General features: G+C 42.8%; 1 protein-coding gene across 1 annotated transcript in view; it reads left to right on the forward strand.

Moving 5' to 3' along the window:
• DCC (DCC netrin 1 receptor) overlaps positions 1–14,320 on the forward strand; it is a gene marked incomplete at both ends in the record, with an annotated part of 255,054 nt that overhangs the window by 144,771 nt on the left and 95,963 nt on the right. Inside the window, 2 exons of the mRNA XM_080362678.1 lie at positions 2,750–2,906; positions 7,447–7,601. Coding sequence (XP_080218804.1) covers positions 2,750–2,906; positions 7,447–7,601 — 312 coding nt within the window. The remainder of the gene's footprint in view (positions 1–2,749; positions 2,907–7,446; positions 7,602–14,320) is intronic.

A 14,320-nucleotide genomic window follows, 5' to 3' on the forward strand; every position in this document is an offset into this window, starting at 1 on the left:
ATATATATATATATATATATATATATGTAGGCACTTGAGTGAGAACATGAGATGTTTTCTAACTTGATTTGCACCCCTGGCTTCTTGATCCCAAATCCTTTGGTGGGATATAACGACCAGGGTGGGTCTTTCATTCATTTATCATCTTTTGTATATCCCACGTCTGGGATATAAACTCACAATTTAAAGGGTGGGTCTCTTTGAATTAGGTCTCATATTGCTCTTATTTTTCAATATGAACAGCCCGTGAGCGGGTGCATGGGAAGCAGGGATGAAATGGAGCGTCACGCACGATAGTTTGCCTTTAGTTATTTGAAAACCCCCTCAATATTTGGCCTCTTGCATGTTTTTTAGCTGGATTTTGCCCGTAAAGGCTGTAAATAAGCAGGACATCAAGCATATTTCCACATTTTTTAAACAAATTTGCTTTCTGAGCGTAAGGACAAGTCCGACTGGTGAAATAATAACGGCACAGAACTCACAGCTGATTCGGGATTCTAAATAACGGGGGATTTAGTTCTGAATTTGAGGTGCTCCCTTTGGCTTCCCAAATGAGCATCGGTTCCCCTGGGGCCGATATTTGGACCTTCTCTGGCCGTAGAGTCATTTCCACATGCGGAAAATGAATCAGTTTTATGCTCTCGGCGCGGAACTCGATGATTATTCACGAGAGGGGGAAAAATGCACTTTCCGAGGCGTTAATATAAACCAGATCAAGCTCAAATCAGCCCCTGTCAGACTCCGATGAAGATGCTTGAACCGATGGCACATTGAAGGATTTAAGACGTTCCTCGCCGAGATAATTTGGGGTTATATGTCTCGCTATATCATGCTATTGTACGCGATATGTTTGCCATTCACTGCCAGCAACAATAAAACCGGAATTGCTTTTGTCAGTGATATCTCTATAGAGTTTACTGGGAGAAAACAGCGGCCTAGAGCTTCGGTCCCAATCTTGCTGCTTTTCACCTCATATTTTAGCTGTTCTTTTCGGAAGTTGATGCTCAGATGCACCCACCAACATGGGCTGGATTCACCTCCAGATTTTAGATGCGTTTTCGGCACGTTTAAAGGTAGATTTGGTGGCTTGAGTCGCTCTTCGGGCTCCATGGTGTGCGTTGGGTAGATGTCCTTATTTTCTTCAATGGAGAAACCGTGGACTGGGGTGTTTTGGGGGAGTTTCTATAGATCCTCAGGTGCCAAAATAGTTAATAACGGGGTTTTTTCTCAATTGCTGTTTGGTTTAAGCATCAGAACTCAACAGAAAAAGCCTTGTGGGGTTGTGTGTTTCTTTCTAATCACACCCTTGGTACTTCTCATTAGAAGACAACAACGTGCTTATGCTTATAATACACGAGTCAACATATAGAATAGAACAGAAGCTCCAATCTGCTCGCTCCGATCGTGAAACAAAGCGTCGCCGTAATATAAATGTACACAGAATGAGACGTTAGTCTCGTGTTTGCACATTATTTAGATCGGTGGCCCGTGACTAAGGACGCTAAGCACAGCCTAAGTGCAAATAATGAGTCGCAACTTCGCAGCCAAAAGAGCGGAGACGGTGCCTTAATATTTTCTTTCAACACATCATTAGTCTGGAAATGCCACTGGGAAATCCCTTAATTCCCTTTGGCCATGGGGTGATCACAGTAAGTAAGAGGTGATAATATTTGTTATCACTGATATCAATATTAACGGCTTTCAATAATACTTTAGGGATAATATAAGAAAATGCTGTTAGTATTCAGTGAACGTCTTGCGTTTTACATCAAGCATAAGCTGTTGAGATAATAGAACGCTGTTAATGATCTCACAGTAAATTAATGCTACTAATACCGTTCACAACATACACGTAGAGATTTACCAAAAAAGGTTTGCAATGGTGAAAAAGAGAAATGGCTTTTGGGTTCACTACCAATATTGAACGCCTACTTTTTAGGACTGGTGTAGCCCATTAAATTGGACCTTCTACATAATTTTGGCCTTCAGAGCGGGGGTTTGGTGATTGTGGATGCTCCAGAAGACGCGTGTGTTAAATCAGGATGTAGATGATCACTTAAAGTAGTGTTAAATACATATTGTTGTTTTAATTTATGTTGATGGGCCAGCTTTCACATTGACTTGGTGGGCAACAACGAAGCCGTTAAATTCTCTCAAGAGTTTATCGAGTTTAAACATTGTGAAATTAATTTGACCACTTCAGGCATTTCTGGATTTTGCCTATAGACCAAACGCATTCCCACGTGAAAAGGTGTTAATATTCAGTCTCGCTGCCTTTTCCTTTTCGTTTTCTCCCCTTTTGACGCAATTATCGCACGTTGAAGCGCCTCAGTTTCTGCTCTTCTCAGACCAGGTTGGTTTCTTGGCTTCACGTTTCGAGTGGTAGTTTGTTGCTCGTTTATGGGGTTAAATCCTCCTGCTTGGGGCACGAGAGACAAAACCTGTGAAATAGGTGAACAAAGGGACATATCACACCGATCACTCATACAAGAAATAATTTACAAGTCTTCCAAGGACGTAACCGACTTGAGTTTTGCGCGTTCACTTTAGAGGATGGTTCAGGATGGTGCGTTTTAAGGTGTGATTTTACTGTTAGTGTTTTTTTCTCTCTCTCTCTCTCTTTCATCCCCTGTCATTTTATTCACGCTTCTTCCACGCCGCCTCGGCCCTTTGTTCCGTAACACCTCAGCCGCCACCACCGCGGCGCCTCCCACCGCCTCTCTGACTGACTCCTCTCCTTCCCCTCCAGCTGTCCCAAGTTCCAGTGTCCTCCCCTCTGCCCCCCGAGATGTGGTCCCTGTTTTGGTCTCCAGCCGATTTGTCCGTCTCAGCTGGCGCCCGCCCGCAGAAGCCAGAGGGAACATCCAGACGTACACGGTCTTCTTCTGCAGGGATGGTGTCAACAGGTAGGCCTCAACAGACCGTGGGCTCCTAAGAGAGCCTGAGGTCTTCATGAGTAGCTTGCAAGTGGTTCTCAACCTTGTGTTCTTCTCCCTATGGTAAGTGTGACGCTAGAAATGCCTCTTGTTGTCATTTTGTAGGCGTCACGTCAAGGTTTATACAACAGCAGTTATTGTCTTGGTATAAAGGACCATTTTTGTTGAAGGACCATTTGCATTGAACCATTTGCGTTGAAAACCATTTGCATTGAACCATTTGCATTGAAGGACCATTTGTGTCCAAGACCCATTTGCTTTGAAGAGCCATGTACATTGAAGGACCGTTTGCGTTGACAGTGATGTCTATGGATCTTATCTCCTTTTGCTCTTACTTGACAATCTAATATATTATTTAGCTCCATGTTTTATCTTCCCCTGAAGACACAGGCTCAAGGCTTCTTTGCATCACCAGCAGAGGTGAATTAGTTGAGCCGCCATCATCATCTCACAGGCAAAATTTCCTGGACGTTCACAAGCTTCTCAACTTGATCTTGAACAAGGTGCAGCTTTCTTTTATAGCTATGAAGTGGCAATCTGAGCTGTTTTAAAAACATCAGAGCTGCCACACAGCTGGATCAGGTCATATTTAGTGCCAGCGTTGGGTTGGACTCGATGATCCTGAGGGTCTCTTCCAACCAAGATGATTCTATAATATTCTAACTCAGCCTTTTAGTTTAGCAGCGAGGAGAAAATACTAATATTCTTGTGTAAGGCCTTTAAATAGTGGTGTTTCCAAGATGAAAAAAGGTTGTAAAGAGAGCTCAGCCATTGCACTTCCAAATAATTTTCAGCCACAGTTTCTGTGGTGCTGCTCAAGACCACAAGGTTGACTTAGTCCCACGCCCAACTAGATGCAGATCTGCTTAAAGAGCCACTTGCAGAAGACCGTGGGCTCTGTTTTCAAACAACTAAGCAAATAAATAGATAAAATAAATTAAAGTTCCGCTATGCTCCCTGCAGCAAGACTCAAGATACAGCACTTTTCAATACACACCTGCGGTCTTGCAAACTTCGAGACGAACGATGAGAGAAAATGAATGTTGGCTTTGACGTTCACCTCAGGGATGCAAAGGAATTGTCGAGACGACTCAAATGCGGAGCGAGGGTTCAAGAGCGACGAGGATTTTTCTGACATCTGGTGGTACCACCCGGACCAACGCAACCATCCGAAAAATCGCCTCCTGTGTTTTGAGCTATATCATAAAGATATATTTTATTTTTAGCTCAGCTTTTTCAAAGAAACCCCTTTTGGAAGCGATTGCGCTTCTTGCCGTAGCAAGATGGGAGATGCTTTTTCATCTTGGCGTCCTGCGCCGGATCAAACGCTTTCGCCATTGCTAAAGGGCGATGGGAAAGAGCACTTAAAGGTAAAAGGCGAGTTTCTCAGCAGAAGGATAGAACAGACCTGAGATATGTTGGGGAATAAATAAACAGCCAAGCAATACACCTGCGCTTCTGGTCGAGATGGAAGTTTGGATTTAAAAGTGAGATATTTGATGATATGTGCTGATTATAGCGAGCGGTTGATGAAAAACTGAGCAAAAATAGAGGGTTTCACATATAGGATCTGTTAGGAGATACGGAGCTCTTAGGATGCATTTGCTTGTGCTTATTTTCTGTTCAAATAGAGCGGAATATAACAATAAAAAATAACGTTTGCATTTCAGTGGGTATCACTCTTCAAGGTATAGACATATACACACACACGCAGACTGTAACAATCATGAACGTTTAGTTGCAAAATTTAGAGTTGCAAAACGGGCTCCATTCGATATTTCGATCCAGGTTCAAATTTGGAGCTGCTATTGATGTCGAGATTTGCGCTCGGCCTCACGGTTGGTCCCCTCGGCTGCTTTTGCTTCTCAGCAATTGATTCACGCAGACATTTGATATTTATGTGGCAGCGTATTAGTCACCCCAGAGCAAGAGACATTGTTTGGTTTTGCTGATTTGCTCCTCATCTATCTCTAAACTGAAAAAACAACTGGAATGCCACCGTAAGTCACATTTAATTACCTGCGCAGGGTTGTGAATGAATTCTGCCTTCCTGGTGAGAATTTACATCGCTGTGATTAGATTTTAAAATTTAATTGGCGATTAAAAATTCACTCTATTTATAAATAATGGGAAATATTTATAAGGGAATATATTCTTTTTTGGCATTTTAGATGAGGCACAACCCCCCAAAATAGAGACTTAGAACCTTTGAAATGTCACAGGGGCTTAAATAATAGGGCCTGGATTGTAACTATCCTTTTTTAACTTAGGAAACTATTTTTCCCAATAAATGAAATAAATATCATTCCCAGCTGATTTATTTACGTTAGTTTTGCTTATTTTAATCAAAGACTTGATCTTATTTTGCAGGATAATGAGAACGGGATATAAAAAAAAGAACTCAAGGCAGTAAAAGTCCATCCATTTTCAAATTAATCGTATTCATTTCACAGCAAAGAGCATTAACACGACTTGTCTGGCTCCAAGTAACTAATTAGGTGTTGGAAACATTAGAAAAGCATTTGTTACACACCTAAGAGATATATGGGAGCTGTAATTATCTCTTTTCCGTGCTGATACCGGAACGTAACATGATCTTCAGTCACTGGAAATTACATGTCGAAGGCTTCGTTTTACAAGAAGGTGGATGACTTTAGTCAAGGTCTTTTTATTTTTAGACTGTAATTTATGGCTTCGAAAAGGAAAACCCCAAATGTAAAAGTGCCCAAATCAAGGATGTTCGGTGGGTTTTAGATGATTTCTGTATCTGACCCCGTTGTGAGGTGGGACGCTGGTGTTGCATTTGGAAGATGCTCTAGATCTGAGAGCTGGAAAACTCACGTTATAGGAAATAAAGCGTAGAAAAGTTTGGTTTTCTCAGGGCTTTCATGAGGTTCACAGAGCTGGAGAAAATCCCCTCCGTGATTTTTCAGCATGGGCTGGGGATGGCCCAGACCTCCTGTTCCCAAACTGGAAACCAGGGCCAAAACACAGGGTTGAACTCGAGCTAATGAATCTAGGAATGGACTTGAGCCACGATGAGCTCGTTGCGTTCATTGTCTTGAGGGCACCCATGTCTTTGCGTGGTCACACAACTCCTGGTTTGCTCAGAGAAGTGTCCTGGGAGATTTGGTGTCACCGTGGAGATCCAATGAAGATGACATGCTCGGATGGTTCCAAATGGCCAAAACCACGATGTGACACATCAAATTCAGGGCTGAGAAGAGGAGCAGCCCTGGATCTCCTCCAATGGGATTTTTTTCCATCGCTCCGCGACCTCAGCATCGGATCCAAGATAGGCCAGAGTTTCACACCTCATCTGGGCACTTCACACCTGCGTCCCAATGGCACCAGACTAAAATGCAGATCGGATTTGGCTCAAGAAGCCACTCAGCAGTGACATGTGCTCTGAAAGCACCAGATACGTGCATGGTTTAATTTTTCTTTCTCAATTTCATACTAAATTATGAGAAAAAAACTGAAAAAATGCTCCAAGTCATAGCACCTTTCCAGACTTGTACTTATCACCACAGGTCCCAGTGTCACCGAGAAGTCTTAAAACCGAGATCTGAGTCGAGTTTTCTTCTACCGCTTCCTCTCCTTTTTCTGCTCTTGCTCCTTTACAGCTATTTTGGGATTGAAAGGTGGTCTTGTTGCCGTTAAAAAATCAGATATATTACAATGTGATACAGTTGCCAACATCATCTCCAGCTGATGCCCCATCATCATTATTTGATTCTGCCTTAAATGATATTTTTTCCGCAGCATGAAATGTTGTTTTCAGCTTTTCCGAGGGCGTTTAGGAGAGGAACAAGGCACACTGCCCATAAGAAATCAGTTACAAAAGCCATTTTACCTCTTTCCGTTTGCAGATCGGCCATGAAATGGCCGATTTCATCCTATTTAGACCCCGCTTTACTGTTTAGGGATTGTGGTTATAATCCCACATTAACAAATCTGGGTTTGTATCGTCCTCAACGAGCAGGCCCAAGTCACTGCTAGGCTGAGATTTGCTTGATACTAGGCCAAGATTTGCTTGATTCTAGGCCGAGCTTTACTTGGCGCTAGGCTGAGCTTTGCCTGACCCAAGGCAGAGAAATCTGTGATACCTTATAGCTCCGTGTGCTTATAGCACCAATAAAAATTATAATTAAATGGGTTTTATATCAATGGGAGGATCATGTCCTGTGCGTCTCCCTGCCCAGGAGACCATGCTGACCAGTTACCCCAGGACTTGCCACTGAGAGCAGCTGGTGGAGAAGGATCATGGAATGGTTTGCGTTGGAAGGGACCGTAAGGATTTGGATTTAAAGATTCTGGATTTGCAGAATTCTTGTTATATTAAGAAAGGCAAAGAACTACTGTGCAATAAAGTGTTAGAATACAAGGCTTTTTTGTAGCGCTCGCAGCAAACCAACCTCAAGTTTGAGAAGTAACAATAAGTGATGCTTTAAGATGCATTTAAAGTGGATTTTTGTGCTAAGTTTGGGGTTTTTTGGTGTTTTTCCAGGGAACGGGCGGTCAACACATCTCAATCGGGGACGCTCCAGCTTACCGTGGGCAACCTGAAGCCAGAGGAGACGTACACGTTCCGCGTGGTGGCGAACAACGAGTGGGGACCCGGCGAGAGCTCGCAGCCCGTCAAGGTGGCCACACAGCCCGAACGTGAGTGCGACACGCGCCGGGTCGTAACCGTGAACCCGCGGCTTTCCCGCTACACTGAGTTTTTCATATAGATCTTCATAGCAAAAGCACGGCCTGGTCCTTATACACGATAATTAAAAACATTCCGCAATTTATAGCGGTTTTGCGGAGCCGCACGTTGGCGGTTTGTGTGGTGGCTTTGATGCCGCCACAGCCCATCTTCTATTATATGACATTAGAAGTGATATCCAGAATTACGCCACATTGCATAAGGGGTTGGATTTTTACAAGGAAAAATAAGAAAACTTAGTGCAAGATGGAATATATGAAAAATATGTCAGCAATTTCCTAGCAATGGTGTATTTTAATGTAAATGTTTAGGGCTTGATTTTGGTTTTGACCTCTTTGTAGGTTTGCATTGAATTGTATACGTTTGGATTTTATCTATGTGATTTTATATCATTTCAATTGGGAAAACGCCCCAAGGAAAAGCAGCCACTTGTGCTCTTACCATCTGGAGCCGCCGTGGCCGCATTAAATGCAACGTAGACATTTGGAATATCTCTCCTGTTTAATAACTTGGAGATTCCTCTCAAGGATCAAGTTCAAGCGTAGAGGAAATATTGCTTTCCATTTTTCTTTTCTTTCTTAATTTTTACTGTAGACCAAATTATCTGATGATTGGGAAACAAGTCTCAGGTCTTGGGGGGCAGTCGGCCCCTTTTCGAACTATAATTATCGTACAATAAATTACAGGGCTGCCCACAAATTGAATTTCCACATATTTGGGAGTATCCGAAGTGTTACGCAATGGAGCATCGTTAAAGAAGAAAAAGGACATCTGAAATTCATGTCTGTTTGCAAAACGCACCCATTTGCTCCCTAATCAGTTTAAAAGATCAACGGAACGACTTCCAGCTTTTTGAAATAATCATCCAGAATATATGGGCTGGATTTATATGAAGGTTTTTGTCCCCAGATTAACACCCCCCCTCTTCTTTATTGTATTCTTTTTTTTAGTAACCTACAACCCCTTTTTCTCTGCCTTTATGGTATATAATTTCACTCCAGTATTACCAGTCAGGATTTAAATCCCCGCCTGCTTAAGCCATGTCTAATCTTTTCATACCACATGTGGGGACTTTGTGAGTTATTATTTGGGCTCCTCAAGATGCTGTTAAAGCAGCTTGGGAGCAGAGAATAAAGAACCACGTCGATGAGGATTGAAATTGTCCATCCCGGCTTTAAAAACACTTCCCTGCTGCGAGACCAGCTCCCATCTCTTCCCAGCCTTTGGGAATTAAAACTGGGTTTTAATAAGTCTCCGTGATTTGTGGAGGACAAAGATGAATAAGAGGAATGTTGCACCCCAAAAGAAACTTGTCGGCGTCATAAAGTTGCTTTTCCTCATCTCCTTTTAAGTGAAATTAATTGAGCGCACGCCGACATCTTGACTTCTCACCCAGGGCTTTATAAGGAATAATTAATCACTGGCTCTTTGGGAAGTATTATAACTACTTAAGAGGAGCCCAGCTGTGGCCCCAGATGTCTCCCCATCCCATGCTGGGCTTCAAGGGGCAGCCAGTATGAATCTCGGACCCCTCAATGGCCTGAAAATGGCAAATTTGACATAAAAACGGAGAGATTTGGGGTGAATTTGGGAGCCGCTTGGGTGGCTTTGGTCACCGCGATCCATACCTGCCCAGCTCATTCTGTAATTAACTTTAATACTCATTAGAGACCGGTACATCTACCCTTAGAAAGCGGTCCCCGTATCATTTCAAAACTTCAGTTTTTATTATTATGATGGGGAAGCATTGATATATATGTATATGTATATATTTAGAATTTGCTGAGCCAAATAACAAAATGTCCCGTCACTACTGCATTAAAACAATTGCGCTATTGAAATTTGGGGGTTTGATGGGTTTTGTTTGGTTTGTTGTGGTTTTTCTAGCAGGTTTTCAATGCAGACAATATCCTTTGAAGTCACTGCACAGCAAACGTCAAAAAGACAGAGACAAAACTTGAGCTGCAGCCGCTTTTAACGCACATTTCTTCTACAAATGTCAAACCCGCATAGAACATTAAAAGGCCATTAAAATTAATGCAATGAAATTTCACGTTGAAAAAAGAACAGGAGGGGAAGACTTGTCTTGAAAACACACATAGGTGACAATTTGATCGAGCGCTAATCAGTTCTATATACGCTGATCTACACAAATTAAGTTTGCAGAGCAAACACGTGCTGGAGTAATTGAATTTTTGCTCAAGGTTGGATCAGACACTTCTACGCAGGGGTATTTGTAATTACCCCAAAAATAAGACAGGGTCTTATAGTAATTTTTGCTCTTATTTTCAGGGAATATCTTATTTTTCCATGAACAACCATCTACGTTTATTCTTGAACAAAAAAACCCAACATTTATACAAATATTCATCACATTCTCAACCATCATCATAACTCATAACGCTGTCTGTCCTGCTGCATTCTATTGCTAATTAACTTTACTTTTATATATGTATAGCTATTTAAATGGCCTTTTTTTAATGAAGTGGAACAAGGGCTTATTTTGGGGGTAGGGCTTATATTTTGAGCATCCTCAAAAATCCTGAAAAGTCATAGTAGGGTTTATTTTCATGGTAGATTTTGTTTTTGAGGAAACACATATATTAAAAATACATATAAAATATATAAAATATATTTGTAATATATAACGAATATAATATACTTAATATATTTATATATATATGAAAGATGTACCTCTGATAGCTGCGTAGGTCTCTCTGGTTTAGCGCCTCCGTAGTGAATTTCTCTTGTCGTTTGATGCGAGGGGGAAGCGATATATTATATAGTCATTAATATCCTCCTCATTTGTGTGTACTCTTCTGTAATAGCTCCGCGAAATACACCCTGGGGTAACTTTATGCCGCTCTTACATGGTTCTTTAATTTTACGAGTCATTTCTGTGGAGCGTTGGCAGGGGGTGGGGATGTTCTCAATGGCTTTAAATGGTAATGAACGCCGCTTTGGGCAGGAAAAGGTGGTGATGGCTGGTTTTGTGTCTTTGATTCCTGCTTTTGGCTTCCCGTTTACCTGGCCTTTTAATTTTTGGGGGTGTCTTTGTCTCGAAATACAAGAGTCCCTTCAGTTTTGGCGCTTGGAAGACGCTTTGCTTTGCGTTATGTGGCGGCCGGAGCTGCGTTAGGCCCCATTCTCTTGCGCAAGGGAAAATATAAATTCAGGACCAGGGTTTGCTGTTTAGATACCTTTAAAGTCGAGTCAGGGCAGTTGTAGAGATGCTCTTAGCGCTGGTAATTGAGATGAGACGTCACCTCATGCTGTTTGATCCTTCAGACTCTGGGGAGCTTCAGTGCCACGGCCAGCCTGCCCGCCTGCCCGCTCCTTCCCGCCTGCCCGCTCCTTCCCGCCTGCCCGCTCTTTCCCGCTCTTTCCCGCCTTCCCGCTCTTTCCTGCTCTCGCTCTCTCTCTCTCTCTTTCTCTCTTTGCTGGGGTGGGGGGATTGCACTGGATGATCTTTCGAGGTCCCTTCCAATCCCTAACATTCTGTGCTTCTGTGATTCTCTTTCTCTTCCTCTCTTTCTCTTTTTCTCTCTTTCTTTCTCTCTCTCTTTTTCTCTCTCTTTCTATTTCTCTTTTCTTTCTCTCTCTTTCGCTGTCTCTCTGTTTTTCTCTCTTTCTCTCTCTCTGTTTTTCTCTCTTTCTCTCTTTCTCTCTCTCTGTTTTTCTCTCTTTCTCTCTTTCTCTTTTTCTTTCTCTCTCTCTTTCTCTCTTTCTCTCTCTTTCTCTCTCTTTCTTTCTCTCTCTCCTTCTCTCCTTCTCTCCTTCTCTCCTTCTCTCCTTTTCTCCTTCTCTCTTTCTTTCTCTCTCTTTCTCTCTCTCTTTCTCTCTCTCTTTCTCTCTCTCTTTCTCTCTCTCTTTCTCTCTCTTTCTCTCTCTCCTTCTCTCCTTATCTCGTCTTTCTCTCTTCTCCTTCTCTCATTTTCTTTCTCTCTTCCTTTCTCTCCTTCTCTTTCCTTCTCTTTCTCTCCTTCTCTTTCTCTCTCTCATTTTCTTTCTTTCTCTCTCTTCCTTTCTCTCCTTCTCTTTCTCTATTTCTGTTTCTTCCTTTCTCTCCTTTTCTTCCTCTCTCTTCCTCTCTCTCTTTCTCTTTCTCTTTCTCTCTTTCTCTCTTTCTCTCTCTTTCTCTCTCTTTCTCTCTCTTTCTCTCTCTTTCTCTCTCTTTCTCTCTCTTTCTCTCTCTTTCTCTTTCTGTCTCTCTCTGTCTCTTTCTCTCTGTCTCTCTCTCTCTCTCTCTTTCTCTCTCTTCCTTTCTCTCTTTCTCTTCCTCTCTCTCTCTTCCTCTCTCTCTCTTCCTCTCTCTCTCTTCCTCTCTCTCTCTTCCTCTCTCTCTCTCTTTCTCTCTCTCCTTTTCTCTCTTTCTCTCTCTCCTTTTCTCTCTTTCTCTCTCTTCCTTTCTCTCTTTCTCTTTCTGTCTGTTTCTCTCTTTCTTTCTCTCCTTTTCTTCCTCTCTCTCCCTCTCTCTCCCTTTCCCTTTCCCTTTTTTTTTCCCTTTCTCTTCCTTTCCCTCTTGAATTTCTAATTCCTTTCATGGCACCAAGTCCAGGCCATTGAGGCAGATTCAGTGACTCCCTCTCCACGCCGCTGCTGAAGACGCGGTTCCCTGCGCCTCACGAGAGGCCAAGGAAGAGTTTGCTCAAGGCCGTTTGCAATAAAGAGATAGAAGGAGGGCTCAAATAAAAGACACATTGAAAATGTATATTGTGCTGCTTCCTCAAGACTTGGGAAAAAAGCTGCAGAGAGAAGGAGAGGAGAATATTCTGCACATCTCTCTTGAATCGGAGATCAATTCTCACCTGCCATGTAAGCAACAAAACAAGCATCAAGCTGAGTCAGTGCAAATATTCCAAATGTTCTAAATGAGAGGAAGGATTTTCCATTTCTTTCAGTGCTTCGTGGAGCTGGTTGGCATGAAGAATTCAGTGCTTCTCACTTCATCGCTGCTTTTTAGAAATAATAAGCCTTGCTGGCGAGAAGTACCTTGTCATTTCTGCAAAAGCACCGTTATGCCAAGTGAAATACTTTGCATTGACTGACTCGCCGAGAAGGAGCAGGAAATTAAATCCACTTTTATCTGGAGGCAAAACAAAAAGGCAGAACAGGTGAGCGGGTCTTCATCAACGATGCAAATCAAGGCGTCGCAACGTTTGCATGAAATCTCCATATTTTAGATCCCCGATTCATCCCAAAACCTCAATGGAGCTGCAGACCGTGGCGATGTCTTTGTCTCACTACCACTTTCCTAAACCAGCAATGGCTGGGCACTGGAAATGAAATAAATATCCTGGATCCCAAGTGGGGCATTGGGAGGAGACCTCCAGCTGATCCAACGCCACCGTGTTTGAACAATGGGACAAACCTCAAACCTTTTGACCAGCAACAGAATTATCTCTATGGAGAGACAGGTTTTATTTGTACAACAGCCAAGTCTAGAGACGCAAATTACGGTTAAGGCCATTTGTGCTGTGATTTCCACCAATATAACAGCGGGACAAGCCCCAAGGTGCGAGACAGACTCTTGAACCTCTAGTTGAGCAAGGGATGCATGAGGTAGGTCCCTTCGCTCTTTCCATATCATGGAATCACAGGATCATTTTGGGTGGAAGAGATCCTCAAGATTTTGGTGCTACCTTAGAATCCTGAGTCATTTTGGTTGAAAAAGACCCTGAGAACCTCATCACCGCATTGACAATTCATCAAACTGTGTGCTGCCAGTCGTAGGTACTGGTTGGCCTGGTAGGTACTGGGCTGGTCCTGTGTTCCTTCACAACTCAAAGAACATTAAATTCACGTATCACACATGTTATTAATTTCCCTGCCCGCAATCTCTCTGAAGTTGCATCTTTCTGTGCAGCGTGGAGCCAGATTTTAATGAAATCTCGTTAAAGCTGTTAACTACAGAGAACGAAGCAGCAGGGGAATCAAAGGCAGCATCAAAGCTTGTGCTCTATTATCAGTAACTGCAAGTGGCTTCATAAATGGTTTGTGTTTGAACCGGTTTTGGTGCAGATCAGCAGAGAAGCGGCTGTTTAAATGAAAAGGGAAATATAATAACAAGGCTTTAATCAGTGCATCTCGTCCTAGAGAAGAACGACTCATGCCTGACACAGACCAAAGATGCCTGATTTGGAATTAACAGGCGGATTCCTTTAACAAATTGAGTGGGGATAAGCAGTTTTGTTTCCTTTATAAAAGCTTTGAATTATCAAGAGGCAAAGTCAAGACCCTGGGGAGCAGAAGGAGAAAGAAAAGCAGTAGAACTTGATCCTTTCCCCTCATATTTGGGTAATCAACTTCATGGTGGTCTTCAGGATTTTTGCCTTCGTATCCAAATGTCTGTGCGTAATTCGGCATCAATACACCTTGGAGCCCAAGGCTGGAGCCCATCGAGAGCTCCAAGAGAAGGTCAGTGGCTCGTGGGAGAACTTAAGGCCCCCCTTAAGTCTTGGGGTGACCGGACTCTTGATGTACCAATGGTGATGACCAGGGGCTCCTCAGCGTGCTCGCCGGTGTTTGTTATGAGCCCAATTCCCATCGCCGCGGTTCAGAAACCTCTAAAACCGTCGGGTTTGAGGGAGATATTCAGCACGTTGAAGCAGTTGCCAAGCGATTTTGGACGTCGTCGCCGACATTCCTATTTTTAGGCGCTTGGATCTTT

The sequence above is a fragment of the Nesoenas mayeri genome, assembly GCF_963082525.1.
Source record: "Nesoenas mayeri genome assembly, chromosome: Z".
NCBI lineage: Eukaryota > Metazoa > Chordata > Aves > Columbiformes > Columbidae > Nesoenas > Nesoenas mayeri.